An 18,768-nucleotide genomic window follows, 5' to 3' on the forward strand; every position below is an offset into this window, starting at 1 on the left:
TTCCACCATCGGATCAAAGAGCCATCTATCAGTTCTCGTTTTTGACATTTAGCTGTAACTTTCCTCTGTGGCCAGATGATGGGAGCTAATTGACATCCCTGGAGATCCAATCCTTCCACTTTGTGCCTCTCTGATTGGGTGAGACAGCCGCGTCTTGCTGAGAAACTTGAGAAAGGATTATTTCTGTGCTGCTGCCAGACTCTTCACTGAGCCCGGCTTACAAACGTCTTTGAGGCGTACTCTGAGCAAATTTCCCACCAAAAAGAAACGCATCACTGTAGCTTTGAACCGACTGTGTTTAACTTTGGCACCAGGATCTCTCTGAGCTGAAAAGTCTTTCTTCTGCAAACATTAAGCCAGATTTATCGTTCCTCCTGCTTTTATTAGCTGTTTATCGACGGCTCTCCCTGCTGAGGCTGCAGAGACTCAGATTTACTCCTGCATGCTGCCCAAAGCCGCTCACTCTGACCCATATAGGTCTGATTCTGTCGCAAAGCCCGACGCTGCACAGATTTGCAGATGGTTTTCATCCTGCTGTGGCTGTTTAAATCGAGGCAGAGCTGCAGACGCTTTCATGCTCTTTTATGCTTCTGCATGTGTGAAAATGCGATAGAAATTCCTGCTAAGTGGCATATATGTTGTTTCCAGACTTATTCTGGGTTACCCTGCAGATCCATGATAATCCCAGATTACATGAGGGAGATAAGCAATAGATGGAGCCACATGATTAGGCCAGTAATAATAGTAGCTTAGGTAGTGACGGGGAATCTGCCAACAAGCAGAAGCTGACTGGTGAGCCTTTTTATTGCGAAAAAACCTTTACTAAGAAGTGTTGTTGTTGTTTGGGAGAACCAGTTTGGAGGCATCTAAACTCAACAGAAACTAGAAAACAGGAGCAAAGCACTGATGTATGGTTTTAACAGAGGAACAAATGGTATTCATAGTTTTAAAAACACATCAGCTGAAACTATTCTAGCATTTAAACTGGTAGCTTGAAACTGAAATCCAAGTGAAAAATGTTTTTTATTTTGTTTCTTGTGTGGCATCAGTTGGACAAAATGTTCTTGTTCTACTGACAAAAGAACATTTTGTTTAAATCCTATTTAAAGTTTTCTTTTCCTTTAAGGTACTTTTGAGTCTTTACCTTAATCATTTTAATAGTTTATTAGATGTTTGTAATAAATCTTCACATGGATTTCTCATATATTGTATCATTATTGATACATCAGTCAATAAGTTTTGGATTTCATGACGAACTTGCTAAAAATTATTACAGTTTTATGTAATAGTGTAATATTTCTGATGGTGTTTTTACCCAACATCTGAAATAACAAACCATTTGTTCCACTTATTAAGCTAAAATCCTACAAAACCCAACTTACAGTACTTATGTTTATTTTAATCGATCTTGTGCAGCTTAAACTAAAAATAAATAAAAGAATCTACTTTTTTAAAACATCCTAAAACACTTGAACAAACTTAGAAGTGAATTTATTCTCCTGGGGACCTTATGATAGAGTCGTCTTCATAATTAATAGAGTTAAATAACATCCCGTTTCGTAACTGCTGTAATAATAAATGAGTCGGTCCAAACCTCTCTTCTTGAATCAGCTGTTTCCTTCTGCCTTTAAAATCCTCTAACTTGCAGATTACAGATCTGCTTTCTGCAGCTGAAGACTGGAAAGGGAGACATAAATGTCCTGACTCTGTCCCAGGCTCACATTTCTTTATGTTCTGCAGTTGATCTTAACAGGAAATTTATGTAAATCAAAAAAAAAAGAGAAGCGCAGCAGGGAAATGACTCCTTCATCACCAGCTTTATGTGCAAATCTTTCGCTTGAGCTGCTCAACTGATCCACTGAGTCTGTCCTCCCTCCCTCTTCTGCCCTGAAGCCTCTTTATAATTGGAGCGCTCTTTGAGCTGATCTGCTGCGAGATTGGAGGATGGAAAAACCCTTCGCCCCGTTTGTTTGGCTTGCTGATGCCAAGGCCTGCAGCAAACCCAATGACCAGAGTCATGGTGCAGATTTTAAGCCGAACGGCAAATTCTCTCTGCTTTTCATGCAGGCTTTTTGCACAAAGTCTCCATGAAATATGTGTGTTTTCCACAAAAAGGTGAATAAAAGTAACAAAAACTGAAATTGAGCAAACATTTTCATTAACTGGAATGAATAAAAATCCTGATTAATGGGGAAAAACTATAATTAACTGGAATTATATTGTGTGTTTATAAAACTTGCTAAAATATAGTGAAATTATAGATATAATATTCTACATTTCTGTGTTTTTGAATCTGTTAATTAGCTTTTTAAACTGATGTGAAATTGATTTTTACGTCAGACTTTTGATAATCTGCATAAGTCTGCAAAAGTTGGGAAAAAACACCAGTTAGTTGAAAATGGCATATTCTGTTAAATATTCAATCAATTTATGCATAATCAAAAATAAATGATTACCTTTTTAATTCTGCACCTAAAACTCAACAAAAGTCTGAAAAACCTAAAACTACTCCTATAACTTGCTAATGATGACGAATAAAAACGAGCAAACACTAAAAACTAACTGAATTAGACAAAAAGCCACAACAATACAGAATTAGATTGTAATGAAAAACCCAAGACTGTTATAATAAATTTGATTAAAACCCTTTGCATTGATCTTTAGTAATAACTGGTCAATAATTAGTCAATAGATTTCATGTTTTGGCTGGTTGTGTTCCTGCAGGGCTGCACAGCTCCTACGCCGGCCACGGGACGCAGATCGACCCCGAGCTGCGAGCCGCCCTGTCGCCAGACTGCCAGATGACGCCTGTTTTCGACGACCGCTCCTTCCAAAGCCCCCTGTACCACAGCCCCACACACGACCCCCAGGACTCCCTCTACAGAGCAAACACAGGTACTGCACCCTCTCAACCACAGGACACAGACTGAGAATCTAAGTGATGGAATATTCAGTTAAAAAAATGTATGTACCATTTGGGAAACTAGTAAAATAATTTTAATTTAAAAATGTCCAATAGTAGCAATTATAAGAGAAGATTTTTTTAGTTTGTTTGTGGACTGAAGGTAAAAAAGATTAAAAGAGACATCTTTCAGATTTTAATTTTTGTGATCATATGTGAGGGGTGTAAATACGTTTACTATGTTGACATAATATAATTAATTTTCTCGACCTTTCAACAGTAATAAACCTCCCAAATAAACTGTAATCGTTCAGCCGGTCCCAGTTGTGGGAAGAAAATGATTTTTGCTGCCAGTCTTCAGATTTCTTCCAGCGCATTAATTTGCATTTAACTCGTATTTAAATGGCACAAACAACCTGATCTCCACACCAAAGTCTGCCACTCCCCTCGTCTTAAGGCCTTTGCTTCTCCTCAGATCATTTCTTTTTAAAAGAAAACTCTGTAAAATGTGGTTTGCAGGCTGGGAAGCTGTGATTATTATTGCTCCCTGAGGTCAGCTCTTAATTAGGCTGAAGCCTTTCATGTTCCTTTGCAGCTTCCTAATGGAAAGAATTACAGCTGAGCTGAGCGCTCTGTGGAGGGCGATAGTGAAGTATCCAAGGAGCCATTTTAATTTTGTTTAGTCGTTATTTAAGCTGCCTTTCAGACATTGTGTTCAGTTTAAATGGTTAGTCTCTGTTTAGAGCTCATAACGTAGCCGTGTTTTTTGTATTTTCTAACTCATGTCGCGCCCTCAGCTATGGGGACCCTTCCTCGGACCACAAGCCATTGCGGCACGCTGCCGTACCAAAGAAGCAGCTACGGGCTGAGCTCAGCGGCGGCGTTCGTCGACTCCATCAGGGTGTCCACCGAGCCTGTGTACTCCCACAGACACTCGGCGCTGGTGGACCGGGTCATCACTCGCACGCCGTCCATCGAAAGCATCCACAAGGACCCAAGGTGCTCAGAAACTGCACTAGAAATGTTTTGACATGGAAAATATTTAGAGCATCTTATAAAAAATATGTTTAGCTTTTGGAGTCAACATCCAAAGCAACAAACTGACCCATGATGTTGTCTGTGTTCAGGGAGTTTGCGTGGCGAGACCCGGAGCTGCTAGAGGTCATCCACATGCTGCAGCATCACTTCCCCTCCGTCCAGGCCAACGCCGCCGCCTACCTGCAGCACCTGTGCTACGGAGACAACAGGGTGAAGGTGGAGGTAAGGTGACGAGGCATGCTGGGCGGCGGTCTGGCTAAAAATAAGACGACGCATCACGACAAGCGTCACTCTGAGAAAACCTGCTGCTGTTGGAGTTTTATGAAGTAAATGCGGTTATATTTCTCTAAACCAGCTTTTCGGGTTGTTTTTCATTCTACTTTCCTTTATGCATCGCTGCTCTGGCTGTTTCTAAGCCTTTAAAGTTTAAATTTGACTTTTTAGGAAAGGCAGCCAGATTCAGAGCCAAAGCACCATCTGCTCCAAAGAAAACTTCACCTGACATCGGTGCCAACTTTCTCAGCACTGAAATCCTGCAGCTAACGTTTTCACTGTGGCTTCATATGCAGGAGGCTTTTAATTTCCTTGAAAATTAATTACGATTAATTATGATTAATCGTTTAGTGAAAGAATAATCACCTGATTTAGTTGATTATATACTATAATTATAATATAAATATATATTATAATTCCTAAAGTGACAGTTTTAGATTCACTTGGTTCAATTCTATAAAAAACAGATGCATCCTTTGCTACAAATTACAAAGCCTAAAGAAATTATACATTATTGCTTAATTTAACTAAAATGTTTACTTTCTTTATTAAAAAGGAATTTGCATTTTCTAATGTATTTCAAATATTGCAATAATTAGGCTTAAAATGAAAATGTGCTATTTTTTTTCATCCGAAATAATCAATAAGTTAATCAATAACTAAAATAATTGTTAGATGCAGCCCTAAAATGAGCTTTTAGTTTTTTAAAGACAGCAGAATCAAATAATTTCAACTACAATTTAAACTCAGAAGAAGAAAAGAAGAGAAAACATATTTATATTTGGAGTAAAAGTTTTTAGCACGAAGCAGTCGATTAGTATTTTAAGAATAACACAAACTCAACAGTTTGGTTTTGGATCTGCAGGTCTGCCACCTGGGAGGGATCCAGCACCTGGTGGACCTGCTGGATCACAAGACGCCTGAGGTCCAGAAGAGCGCCTGCGGAGCTCTGAGGAACCTGGTGTACAGCAAAGCCACCGACAACAACAAGGTGGCGCTGAGGAACTGCGGCGGCGTTCCTGCTCTGCTGCGCCTCCTCAGAAAAACCACAGACAACGAAGTTCGGGAGCTGGTCACCGGTACGCCTGTTAGCGTCGGCTAACTCTGCGCCACTTAGCTTTCTGCAGCTACATCATGTATGTGCTGCGATACTATTTGATACAATGCAGAATATTGTAGCTTCCTTTGTTGTTACAACATGTTTCAATCTGATATGTTGATACAATATACAAGTTTTGATGCGATGCAAAATGTTACAGCACAGTTTGATACAATATGACATAATTTGATATAATTTTTGATGTGTTTTACATTGATACATTATGGAAACAGTTTAAAAACAAATACATCATTACATTATTCTGCAGTGGGGCTATTGATAAACTCTTTGCCCCTGTTGCCTTATTTGGATCATAAGGCGGAGCCTGTTTATGACACTAGCCAATCAGAATTAAGTTGGTCTCCGAAATGCCTCCTTACTCGTATCTAAACAATTTTTTGACAAAGAGACATTGTTGTCGTTGAACTGCACACTTAATATGAACGTGTTCAGTGAGATTTTGCTGTAATACTCCCACTAATACATTAAAAATAAAATAATAAGTAAAGAAACATGAAAACTAGTTGAAAAAAATATATAAATAATAAAAAAATACATTTATGTATATTTTTAGAATTATTTTTAAAATCAATTTTCATGTTTTTTATTTATTTTACTTATTTATGAAGACTTGTTAAAAATAACACTAATCATAATTTATATGATAAAAAAATATATATATTTATTTGTTGTTTAATGCAAAATATATATATACAGTATATTATAGTAATATATATAATAAAACTTTTTTTTTCTTTTTTTTCATTTATTTATTTAGTATTGGAACCTTGCAATGAAACCTCACTCTATATGTAGATTATATATATATATATAGATATATATATACACTGCTCAAAAAAATAAAGGGAACACTTAAACAACACAATATAACTCCAAGTAAATCAAACTTCTGTGAAATCAAACTGTCCACTTAGGAAGCAACACTGATTGACAATCAATTTCACCTGCTGTTGTGCAAATGGAACTTTGTACAGAACAAAGTATTCAATGAGAATATTTCTTTCATTCAGATCTAGGATGTGTTATTTGAGTGTTCCCTTTATTTTTTTGAGCAGTGTATATATGTATGTATATATATATATATATATATATATATATATATATATATATATATATATATATATATATATTTAGTGAAGTACAACCAGATTCGAAAGGGTTAAAATATTTCTCTGCACAAACATGCAGCTTGAACAATTGATAGTCTCGGTGAGTTCAGCCTTGCTTTCAATCAAATTATTGAACTAATTCAAGAGTTTTAAGCTTTATGGATATTTATTATATCAGACATTTGATTTCAGCACCCAAATGACCAAATTCTGTCTCCAAACGTTAACCTGACACTCTGAAATCCCGCTGTGATGTGCGTGGGAGTTCTCCTGCTAGCGAGGTCTGTCGGCCAGCTGGCCAGCTCGATGACTGCGCGTCGCTCTGCGGCTCCGTCTGACCGGCTGGCTGGCTCGCAGGCGGCGCATTAATCCGTGGATTGGCTGTTCGGTGGGAGGTGAGAGTGGCAGAGGCTTAAACACTCGCCGCACACTGTTGGCGGAGCGGATCTCGGCACAGCCGCCGGGACAGATGCTCAGATAATGTGCTTTGGAAACAGGAGGCGCCGACGGCTCGGCACATACTGTCGAGCACCAGCGGATCTGAAGCTGCTAGAAACACAGAGGAGAGTCCTTTCACTGAGAGCTGCTACTCTTAAACACTCAGCTCTGGATTGGGATGATTACAGAGCAGGGTGATCCGTTTCTTTGAAGATGCTCTTCAACAACTCCAGGCACAGTGCTTAACATTCACAAATGTACCTGCACCTTTAAAGCATCACTTCGTCTTTCCTGTTTTGTAAGGAAACCAATTGTTTCTGATCTTGTTTCTAATGCAACTATCCAAGTGCAAGATCTCAACGTTTGTTTCTGATTGGTCAGGCGTCCTGTGGAACCTCTCCTCGTGCGACGCGGTGAAGATGACCATCATCCGCGACGCTCTGAGCACGCTGACCAACACGGTGGTCATCCCCCACTCGGGCTGGAGCACCGCATCCCACCGCGACGAACACAAGGTCAAGTTCCAGTCCTCCATGCTGCTGCGCAACACCACCGGCTGTCTGAGGTGAGCCGCCAACCAAACGCACCCTCACAACCTAAACTAAATGTTGGAACTGTATTAAAAGTATATAGAAAGTCTTGCAGAAGCACTTTTAATTTTCTTGTATTTTCTTTTACCATTTTTTTAGACCTACAAGAATTTCTTCTCTTTTTTTACTGTTTTGTTAAAATGTTGCATTTTTTATTTATTGCTGAGCAGGTAAATAGAAAAGAATTGACTCACAGTGAAATTATTTATTGTTTTAATTGAAAAATATAAATTAGGGATAAACAGACAAATGGGTTAGATCATGGTAGAATGGTCTAGTTAAAGTCCACACTTAAATCCATTCAAAGATCTGTGGAAAAACTTGATGTTCACTAATGCCCTCCATTTAAAACTCACTTATCTTTAGCTATTTTACAAAACTTTTAGTTTAAAGCTAATAGTTTTACAGCTGTAAACTAATGTATCAGGGTGCATAAATATCAGTATAAATCACACTATTTTAGATTATTTGTAAAAAAAATTTAAAACTATGTATTTTTATCTTCTACCTGACTAATATGCTTCACTTTGTTTTTGTCTGTCACATAAAATCTCACTTTTTCAAGCTTGTAGTTATAACATAAAAGAAAAAGTCTAATTATTTTGATTCTGCCTCGTTAAGCTGCTGAGCTGCTTGATGTTTTATTACATTGATCACTTCCATCTGGATTTATTTGTCATCTTAACGATGCTATAACGCTGCAGATTTTATGCAGCTGTGAAGTGTTGATGCGTCTCATTTAAAAGCTTTGCTTGTTACTTAATTTAAGGAGAAAAAATCAGCTGCTTTAAAGTGTGAAGTGTGTTTATCCAAAGTTTAGCTGAAGTGAATCTCACAGAGAGTGAACTCCATCCTCTGCAGCCTGCAGCTCTTCTCTTCATTCACATTGATGTGCAGCTGTAGATTAATGGTATAGAAATGCATTGTGGGAGTTCAGTGCTGCTGTGCGGTCGTTCTCCTTCCGCTCCTATTGGAGGGGCGGCTCTCTGCTCTCCTGTATCCGGGCAGGTTTCTGGCCACCCTGTGGGGGAACCCGCGCACTGCAGCGCCGTCTGAACCGCCGGTGTGTGTTTGTGTGTCAGGAACTTGAGCTCGGCGGGGGAAGAGGCGAGGAGCCAGCTGCGCTGCTGCGAAGGCCTGGTCGACTCGCTGCTGCACATCCTGAAGGCCTGCGTCAACACCTCGGACTACGACAGCAAGGTGCCGCCGCCGCCGCCGCCGCCACGCTTCTCAGTTTATTCCCAGCAGGGGAGGCTGAGGATGAGACGAACTCAGCTGAACAGTCGCCCAGCAAACTGTGATGAAGAAGCACTTCAGCCCGCACTTGCATTTTAACCTCTAATATGATCAAATTTCTTTTTTTATTATTTAATAATTCAGTCATGACAGTTTTTTGTTGTTGTTTTCATCAAAGGTCGTCTAAGATTTATCCATATGGTTTATATAAGTAATAGTTTATATTACTCATGTAAAATGTAACTAAACAGACAACTTTGTGGAGAAAATAATTTATTTAGCAGATCAACAATCTGAACTTTTTAGAAAATGTATTATTTTATTTATTATTAATGGTGATATTCATATTGGGGAGTCTAATACTGGTGGTTTATGCAAAACATCTATAAAAATAAATTACAGTTAGATTTTATTGAGTTAATCAGATCAAAATGTATTTTTTTTTATGCTAATTTTTATGCTGATTTGTTCCAGCAGAAAGATTTTACCTTCAGCTCTGATCCTAAACATTTATAGAAATAAAAACTTTATGTGGTTTCTAGAAACTTCAAATAAGAACAAATATATGTATTGCTTAAAAGTAAAACAAAACAAAGTTGATCTTTTGGCAATTACTAATTACTGGATTAAAATTCTCCAAATATTTTCATGTGGCGCCACCTTCAGGCTTAACTTATAATTTGTGAAGAAGAAAATAAAGCAAACCGATGGGTGAATTATTCTTAATAGAAAAACGTTTCTCCTGTTCAGATTGTGGAGAACAGCGTCTGCACCCTGAGGAACCTCTCGTACCGCCTGGAGGTGGAGATGCCGTCCTCCCGTCTCCTTGGCAACCAGGAGCTGGACACCCTGCTGGGTTTCTCCTCGCCGGTGAAGGAGCTGGACTACCTGTGCTGGGGGAAGAGACGGCGCGGCAGGAAGAGGGGCGGCTGGGCCGAAGGCAAGGTACGACGGCGGAGGAAAGAGTCGTTTCCTGATCGGATTTCAGAGGTTTATTGACGTCCTCTCCGCCCTGCAGTGGGACGGCGTCGGCCCCATCCCAGGTTTCTGCCAGTCTCTGAGGGGGGCGGAGCTGCTGTGGCACCCCATGGTGGTGAAGCCGTACCTCAACCTGCTGGCTGAGAGCTCCAACCCGGCCACCCTGGAGGGCGCCGCCGGCTCCCTGCAGAACCTCTCCGCTGGAAACTGGAAGGTAGAACATCTCACTTCATCATAACGTAGCATTCTTTACTTTTGAGACTGTCCTGCTACAAAATAATACAGAAAAGAGATAAATAATGCCTCACAAGCTCAAGAAGTTTTAAAAAAGTAACACAATAAAGGAAAAAAAAACATAGATACCTGGATGGACGAACATTTAATGTGATTTAATGCACATTAATAGACACTTCTTTAAATTCCAGAAAATTGTAAAACACCCAAAACACTGAGTTCCTTTAAATCTGGACTTCTGGAAATAGAGTTGTAATGGTTGTTTAATTTATTTTGATGCACAGGTTTACTTATTCTTCTGAAATATCGAAATTGGTATTATGCTATTGTGACTAAATGTTTTGTAAATTTTGTTTTCTTGTGACTCAATATAGATAAAATACATTTTTAAAAAGTAACTGACCATTCTTCATTTTCAGGAAAAGTAAACTGAGTCATATGGAAATCAGTTTGTGTTTTTATCTGCAGTTCTCCGCCTACATCCGAGCCGCAGTGCGTAAAGAGAAAGGTTTGCCCATCCTGGTGGAGCTGCTGAGGATGGACAACGATCGGGTGGTCTGCTCCGTCGCAACCGCACTCAGAAACATGGCGCTGGACAGCCGCAACAAGGAGCTGATCGGTACGCACACACAGTCAGAAGACAAACTGGAGAAGCAGCAGCTGTATGAGATGAATATGTCTGAATATGTCAGGAAAGTACGCCATGCGGGACCTGGTGAACCGGCTGCCGGGCGGCACTCCCTCTGTGCTGTCCGACGACACGGTGGCATCGGTGTGCTGCACGCTGCATGAGGTCACCAGCCGCAACATGGAGAACGCCAAAGCTCTGGCCGACAGCGGCGGCATCGAGAAGCTGGTGGACATCAGCAAAGGACGAGGGAAAGGGTAAAAACAGAGGCTGAACTTTTAATTAAAGTTGGTTGAAGGGCAGAAAGCGCAGCAGGCACATGATGATTAACAGAAGTGGGGAGCAAGCTGTTTGGCAAGCCCAGTGCTCATATAATCTAGTACAGCAAGTCCAGCAATCAAAAAGTCCAGTATGGCAAGTTAAATACCTATTTAATCATGTGCAGCAAATCCTGCACTTTTTCCTCTACGGCAAACACAATGTCCATTTACTCCAGCATAGCAAATCGATTTCTTAATGACCATATATGGCAAGCTCAAGGCTCATCTTCTTCAGTACGGCAAGCCAAAGGCTCAAATAGTGCAAAATGGAAATTCCATCTTCATATCATTTATTTATTATAGCTAAACCCAATGGCTACAAATCTAGTATGGCAAGGCCAATATTCATATAATCCAACATAGCAAATCAATGCTTGTATAAACCGGTATGGCAAACCCAACGATCATATATCCTGGTATGTAGAAAACATTGGTCACATAATTTAAAAATATATTTTCTTGATTATTTGCTTCTTTTGGTATTGGCTCTTTGGGTACACAGAAAGTAAAATGAGGTTATTCATATGTTATGGTGTTACAGGTACTCAATGAAAGTAGTAAAGGCTGCTGCTCAGGTGTTGAACACACTGTGGCAATACAGAGAGCTGAGGAGTCTCTATAAACAGGTGGGTGGAATATTTAACAAAGGTTACCCTTTACGTTTAAAACATTCCAGTTTCAAGCTGGATCTTCCCAGTGAATTTGACTTCTTGTTGTGATGTGTTACATGCAAACAGGACGGATGGAACTACACTCACTTTGTCACCCCAGTGTCCACCCTGGAGAGAGACCGCTACCGTTCCCAGCCGACCCTGCCCACCAGCCCTCTGCAGATGTCCCCTGTCATCCAGTCAGGTATGAAATGTGAGATAATCCTCCATATTTTACCCTAACTTTAAGGTAAACATTTCCTGTTTTGTGTTCACCACCAGGTGGCAGTGCAACATCCTCGCCCGCCATGCTCGGGATAAGAAGACACAGCTCAAACTACCAGAGGGCGCAGTCATCTATGCAACTCGACACATATTATGGAGACAGTTTACACAAACAGCAGTACACAGGTTGGTATTTTGGCGTTCCTCAGGGTTGTGTACCTGAGCTCATAATGCAGTGGTGTCCAAACTGTTTCCCCGGGGAGCCAAAACTGGCTAGTTTAGCTACAAAATTAATCAAATTAAAAATGCTAAAATTTGGGGGGGGTTTTGTTTGTTTTTGTTTGCAATAATAAACCAATATTTTTAAATAAAATTGTATATTAAAGACCAAAAACATAAAAAAGGCTTAGAACTGTTACCTTATTAATCAAAAAAGACAGTTTCTAAATGTCTGTGGGCATCAATTGTTTATATTTTGTTGGCCAAATTTGTACCAATCTTGACTTGTGGTTGGGGCCAAACTAAATAATTTCAAGGGCCACAAATGGCCCCGGGGCCACACTTTGGACACACCTGCCCTACTGTGTTAATGCTAATTTGTTTTAATGTCTTTTGGCAGGGTCAGACAAGAAAACTCCTTATTTTATTGGGACATATTCCTCCCAGTCAGGAGAGGATATAAGAAGATCACAGGTAAGAAATGTTTACACTTTAGCCAATGTTAGCAAGCACATTTGGAGTTTAGTCAATTGATCCTTCAAATATCTCCAAATTGAACTTATTTTTATGGATTTTGAAGGATATTTCTTTCAACTTGGTGTGGAAACAATTATTTCACTCCAGTATTTCTCTCGTAGCATCCAGAGCCATTCTACGACGAACCCGACAGGAAGAACTACAACAGCTACAGAATGTACCTGTCGTCGCCTCAAGGCTACGGCGAGGAGCGCTACGAGGACGAAGCGGTCCACCTGCCGTCCTCACCCGACGGCTACGCCACCCAGTCGCTCCGATTCAAAGCCAACACCAACTACGTGGACTTCTACTCCACCACGCGGAGGCCTTCCAACAGGGCCAACAAGTTCACCGGGTCCCCCGACTCCTGGGTGTAGGCACAAACAAAACTCACACGCAGTGTGCGTCCAGCTTTACCGTGCGTTTCTGTGGGTCTTCGTGTGTGGGGAGTACACTGTACCGTTTGTTTGGGTGAAAAGTTGCGGATGCATGTGAATCTGTGTTGAAAATGGGCTGAGGGACCAGGATCGAATCGCTGTCGGTTTGACGAAGTCAGAAAGTAAGTAGGAAAGTTCAGTACGTTATCAGTTTAAACTCAAGGAGTTTGGTTTAGTTTGATTGAAGCGGAAAACATCTCAATACTTCAAATGAACGCATCATTCCTGACACGTTTTCAGCTACAGTTCTGTGAAAAAGTATTTTCCTCCTTAAGAATTTGTTTTGTTTTACAATTTTTGATAAGTTGGATTCATACATATTGTGTTTATAGGGAGAAATTTTAAATCATCATATAAAAAAAGGCTTTTTTCATATCATTTTTGAGTTAATGGCTTATGAGCTACATTTCTTTTCTACCCTCCTGTAACAGCTAGCTGCACAACAGTTCTAACCCTCTTTAAATTTACATTTAATTTGCTGCGCTAGGCATGAAGCTGATCTTTACTGAAATCAGCAATAATACACAATCAATGCAAACTAATTTATCCAGGAAATGTTGAGCTTTACAAAAAGGAAAAGTTTAGCTAAAAAAAGTAGGAGCTTTTTCTTGTGCTGTGTGTAGATTTGTTTTTCTTTTCTGAATGAAATGCTCATTAGCTCTACATGAGTGAAGTCAACTAAAATACTTGGAATAAAATCCAAATGGTTAAACAGCATTTCTCAGATTTTTAGCATCAAATCCAAGACATAATCCATAATATTTTTAATTTTATGACAAATTTAGTTTAAAAACCAAATTTAAAGCCTAAGTGCAGCCTTCTAGATTCTCTAAGTGGCAGATTTTGCAGAGGAAATTTCTGGAAATGTCTTATTTTTCTGTTGCAGGCATTTTAATCGCCTTATTTTTGTCTTTTTGTCACAAGGTGCATTTGGTAAGAAAAAAGGACATGAAAAAAGACTAAAGCAGCCCTGGCGTCACTGTTTACTGGAGTGTTTGTTCATGTTAACTGACTCGTTTTCCTCTGCAGTAAAAATGTGAAGTGTGTTGGCTTCATAACATAGATATTGTCTGCCACTGTTTCATGGACACAAGACAGAAGGAGCTTGTTGCAGCCGGGGATTTATCCAAACGAGGATAAAAGACGCCTGGACAAAAAAACCCGTTTTTTTTTTGTTATCATCACTCTGGGGAACCTTTAAAAACTCAGAACCAGAGGTACGACTGTAACTCGTCACTTCATGTTGGCCACAAGTGCAGTAAATATATCATAAAGTATGTGAAATATGTGCAAAAAAATATGTGAAAATCTATTTGTACAGATACACTGGAATAACTGTCCTGTTACATTGTTGTATTCAATATGTAGAAATTTCTATGTGATTGTGTGGATAAGATTTTTCTATTATTTATTGATTATTTTTTATTAATTTAATTGTGATCTGACCAAAATACACCATCTGTCTGTTCTGTCCAGAAATGATGACAGTAATGTGCAATGTTAAAGAGGGAAAATATATGTATAGGATTAACGAATATATCACAACAGTCCACTGGAGTTTGAGTCTTTCTTGACAATAATTATCATCCCAAAGCCGAAATGTGGTTCAAAAAATCATTCTAATCTATTGGTTGTTTTTTTCCCTCAAAACGGTTTTGCTACATATAGTAAGTTGGTAGCACTATTCTACTAATAAACGTTGAAAACATTTAGCTTTTGCAAATCAAAGCTACTTTAGTCATTAAAAATGATTTTCCATTCATCCATCCATCCATCTTCTTCCGCTTATCCGAGCCCGCACTTTTTATTTTTTTTATTCTAATTTACTCCATTTCATACAGTCTCACATCCTTCTTTGATATATTTTGTGTATTTTGATGCTAAAGTTGTCTGTTGTTGCAGGAATGTCACTTTTCTCTCATGAATTCGTGCTGCAGTTCAAGGTTCCGCCACAAGAGGGAGACATCATGTAACCAGACAGGTAGATTCTGGGTCAAAGTGATGCTTTTATGGGCCGTTTGTTATTGTAAATGATGACGTCATTAGCTGACATAAACAAGATGAGGCTGCTGCAGGTTTTTTGCACTTTCTGTGTTTTTTTTAAATCTTGTTTTTGTTCCCAGTTCTTTTCTCATGTCATTTTCAAACTAGAACAGAAAAATCCTCACTTCTATAAGTGAGCCTTGTGCTGTAAATTTGACACGATTCGCTTTTAAATATGCGAATCGTACTCAGAAGCATCAACTCAGCTTCTGATTTGATGCTGTAAGAACTGAAAAACTCCCAACAAGTTTTAAAAGTGTAAATATACAGCCCCAAGTGGAGCAGAAACACATTAATCTGATTGATTTAAAAACACAGCGTTTTATCTGTCTGGTGTCTAATGCAGCACTCTGTGTCAACATGACAAAGTTGTGGTCTGGACAAACGAGTTCAGGGAATCCTGGAGGTTTCTGGAGAAATTTGTCATCTTGTCAGAGAGTCTGGCGTTTTCCAGTGAAACATGAATGCGCCACCAGCAGACCTGGAGGGCGAGGTTTCCAGCAGGAGCGTGTCGGCTGGTTTGAGTCGAGTCCAGGTTCTGGTTCAGATCTAAATTTGCTGCAGTTTGGGTTCTGATGGAGCTTCAACGGTTTCTCCAGACATGAAAAGTTTCTGAAGAACACAAAACATTGCAGAACAGAAGTGAGATTCAACAAACTCTGAGTTTCTTCAGGAAGTCAGGGTTCAGTAATGTGAACCGAACACTTTACTTCACTGTATTATAACGTTTCTGTGAGCAGGTCAGTGTGTGTGTGTGTGTGTGGATCCTACAGGTCAGTTAATGTTAAAACCAACAGATTTTAAAAGGAGTTTAGCTAGAGGTGCCGAGGTTACGCTCACCTTGGTTGTACAGAAGTGGTCTGTATTCTGCATTCATCAGCGTTTTTATGATTTGATTTGTTTAGAACTTATGTAAAGAAAAACACAAGTATTATAGACATTTAGTAATTATTATTGGTTACTTTCTGAAAGATGTGAAACAGAATATAGAAACAATAAGTTGTGTATTGAATAATTTCTAAAATTTGTGCTCACATTTGGCTTTTTCATCCATCATTCTTCTCATTGTTGTTTGTTGTTTGGACGCCGAACGTGATCTGAGCATTTGCTTGCTAGATGGGTCATTATCAGCTGTGACCACAAGAGGGCGGTAGAGAAACATTCTGGTAAAAATAAAATCATCTTTGTTTGACAGTTGTATATTTTTTTAAATGAAGCTTAATTGTTTTTTATTATTATTTTTTCTTGCTCTAGCTAAATAAGGATCCCTTATTTCAAGTTTACTGATATATTTGCAGTCAAAACTACACTTGCTTGAAAGGTAGCAAAACAGGAATATCGGCAGTATCAGCAAAAAACTTTGAAATCGGTGCATTCCTGGAGTAAAAATAGATTGATAAAAAAAACAACAAAATTAAGCAGAAATCATGTTCTTCTCAACATCAATCCTCAATTTTGACTGATTATGATGAACGTTGTGTGTTTTAATCTAAAAATCCCATTAAATACCAAACTAATTATGAAAAACCTCTTCATTTGCAGACCAAGATCTGAAACCACATTCTTTGCATCTGAGGTCTGATGCCTTAACCACATGACCTTCTACACTTTAGAAGTTTCTCATGGCGCATTTATCTTTTCTGCTGTCAATAGTGACTGATTGAGGCTAACAAAATAGACATTCTTTCCAGGATTTGAACCCTTGTCCTTTGTACTTGTTGTCTGATGCTTTAACCTGTTGACCACATGATCGTTCACACTTTTAATGACATATGTTGAGGTGTTTTGATCTTCATGTAACAAGTGACAAGCGAATGACTTTCGGAGTAGTTTCACTGCTCATTGAGTGACAGGTTTAACTAATGACTCTCAGTTTAAAGGTGTGACTACCTGCACCACCACACCTGGATTGACTGATTTAATCAGATGCTCTGCAAGTAAACACGCTCTTCAGTTTTAATTATCATTCAAGATTATTTGTATATCACATTTCAGCAACAAGACAGTTCATAGTGCTTTATATCATAAAGACACAAAACTACACAGTCATGAAAACACTACCCAGTAAACAATTGAGAAAACCAGTAACATTACATTTTGATGAATGGCATCACAAAAACTATCTTTGCACATCTAATACGTTGCTCCATGTTTTAGATATTATGGTTCAAAATGGTTCAAATTCTGGAAGGAATGTCTATTCTGTCAGCCTTGTTCAGTCACCATTGACAGCAGAAAAAATAAATGTGCTACCAGAAATTTCAGAAGTGTATAGGATCATGTGGTCCACAGGTTATGGCATCAGGCACCAAGTATTAAGGTCAAGGGTTCAAATCCTGGAAAGAATGTCTATTTTGTCAGCCTCTTCCAGTCAATACTGACACCTGAAAAGATAAATGCGCCACGAGAAACTGGCAAAGCGTAGAAGGTCATGTGGTCCACAGGTTAAGGCATCAGACCTCAGATACAAAGGATGTGGGTTCAAATCCTGATCTTGGTTTGTTAATGAAGTGGATCTACATGATTAATTTGGGATTTTTAGATTAAAACCCACAAACTTCATGATAATCAGTCAAACTTAAGGCCAATTTCTGCCTAAATATCTTTTTTTATCATTCTATTTTGTCACTCCAGGAATGCACCGATTTCAAAGTTTTTTGCTGATACTGCCAATTTTCCTTTTTTGCTGCTTTTTAAGTGAAAACTCAAAAACAGGAATACCTGGACCAGGTTCTTCAGGACCCAAACACACACGCTGTGTGTTCAGCCGGTCAAAGATTTACCACCAAGAGTTATCTACAGTCTGCTCTGGAAATTATTGTTGTCAATGCTGCTTTAAGCTACTTAAAATGTAACTTTTTAAAATCAGTGTTGCTGTTTTTCTTTGTCGCCATTTTTGACTTTAGTGGAACTGGACAACATTCAGGTTTAAACAGGGAGGAAGTACACAGAAAAACACAACGAAAACCAAAAAACTCAACCAAACAAACAGTGACATTTACAATTACAAGCAATATTTTTTAATCAATTTAATAAAAATATCAGAATTTTCAATCCTTAAACATCTTTTAACCAAATATTCACCAAACACAGACACACACAGTTAGTTTTTCTTAAAGCTTCATCAGGTTTAAATTGAAAGAAACTGATTTTTCTAAGAATGACTTTGCCTGACGTAGTTATTTGTTGTTACTCCCACAAAAAATTGGGCTGGTTTTCCTTAAAATCTACATGTAACTTTAAATTTAGGTTTCTCTGATGATGTAATTTTTAATTATTAAATGATTGATCATTTGATCAGCTACTCAGTACTTGAGTAGAGTTTGTATCAAAAAACAATTTTACTGTGAAATAATTTATTGGATGTCTATTTTTTACAGTAACTTGAGTCAAATATCTTGAACCTGTGCTGCTCTTACTTTAGGACATTATTGTGAGCTCTTCCCTCTGAGTAAATCTAAAACTAAATAAAGTGCCAAATAGTGACACAAAGAAATGAGTAATTTTAGGGTGATTTACAGTAGATATTGTGTTGCACATCAGTGCATCAGTTAGTTCAGATTTGCAGCACAGAACTAGAGAGGATCATTAACGGTTCTGTTGTCTTTGTTTTCCCTCCGATCTGAAGGACCCGGTGTTGTTTACCGACACGCTGAGGAAGAATCTGGATCCCTTCGGCCGGCACTCTGATGAGGAGCTGTGGAAAGCTCTGGAGGAGGCGAGTGTTCACCACATCTTCTTTAGTAACTGCGTCACATCACGACCGTCGGCGACGTTCCCGTCTCCCTCAGGTCCAGCTGAAGTCCGTAGCC

General features: G+C 39.0%; 2 protein-coding genes and 1 long non-coding RNA gene across 4 annotated transcripts in view; 1 reads left to right on the forward strand and 2 right to left on the reverse strand.

Moving 5' to 3' along the window:
• The window catches only part of LOC114140907 (plakophilin-4-like), a 32,454-nt gene extending 17,831 nt beyond the window's left edge, over positions 1-14,623 (forward strand). For both annotated transcript variants that reach the window (XM_028011216.1, XM_028011217.1), the window contains exons 8-22: positions 2,725-2,895; positions 3,700-3,901; positions 4,030-4,162; positions 5,079-5,292; positions 7,262-7,445; positions 8,553-8,670; positions 9,457-9,651; positions 9,725-9,898; positions 10,387-10,537; positions 10,611-10,803; positions 11,408-11,492; positions 11,604-11,721; positions 11,799-11,927; positions 12,361-12,434; positions 12,599-14,623. In XM_028011216.1, coding sequence (XP_027867017.1) covers positions 2,725-2,895; positions 3,700-3,901; positions 4,030-4,162; positions 5,079-5,292; positions 7,262-7,445; positions 8,553-8,670; positions 9,457-9,651; positions 9,725-9,898; positions 10,387-10,537; positions 10,611-10,803; positions 11,408-11,492; positions 11,604-11,721; positions 11,799-11,927; positions 12,361-12,434; positions 12,599-12,853 — 2,396 coding nt within the window. In that variant the 3' untranslated portion in view covers positions 12,854-14,623. The remainder of the gene's footprint in view (positions 1-2,724; positions 2,896-3,699; positions 3,902-4,029; positions 4,163-5,078; positions 5,293-7,261; positions 7,446-8,552; positions 8,671-9,456; positions 9,652-9,724; positions 9,899-10,386; positions 10,538-10,610; positions 10,804-11,407; positions 11,493-11,603; positions 11,722-11,798; positions 11,928-12,360; positions 12,435-12,598) is intronic.
• Positions 1-18,768, reverse strand: part of LOC114140903 (uncharacterized) — a 1,158,965-nt gene that overhangs the window by 1,070,641 nt on the left and 69,556 nt on the right.
• Positions 15,019-17,183, reverse strand: LOC114140957 (uncharacterized). Its single transcript, XR_003594731.1, has 3 exons — positions 15,992-17,183; positions 15,797-15,863; positions 15,019-15,568 (listed from the first exon to the last, which is right to left on the reverse strand). It is a non-coding gene; the product is annotated as an uncharacterized LOC114140957 (long non-coding RNA).

This window comes from Xiphophorus couchianus, chromosome 24 (assembly GCF_001444195.1).
Source record: "Xiphophorus couchianus chromosome 24, X_couchianus-1.0, whole genome shotgun sequence".
Taxonomy (NCBI): domain Eukaryota; kingdom Metazoa; phylum Chordata; class Actinopteri; order Cyprinodontiformes; family Poeciliidae; genus Xiphophorus; species Xiphophorus couchianus.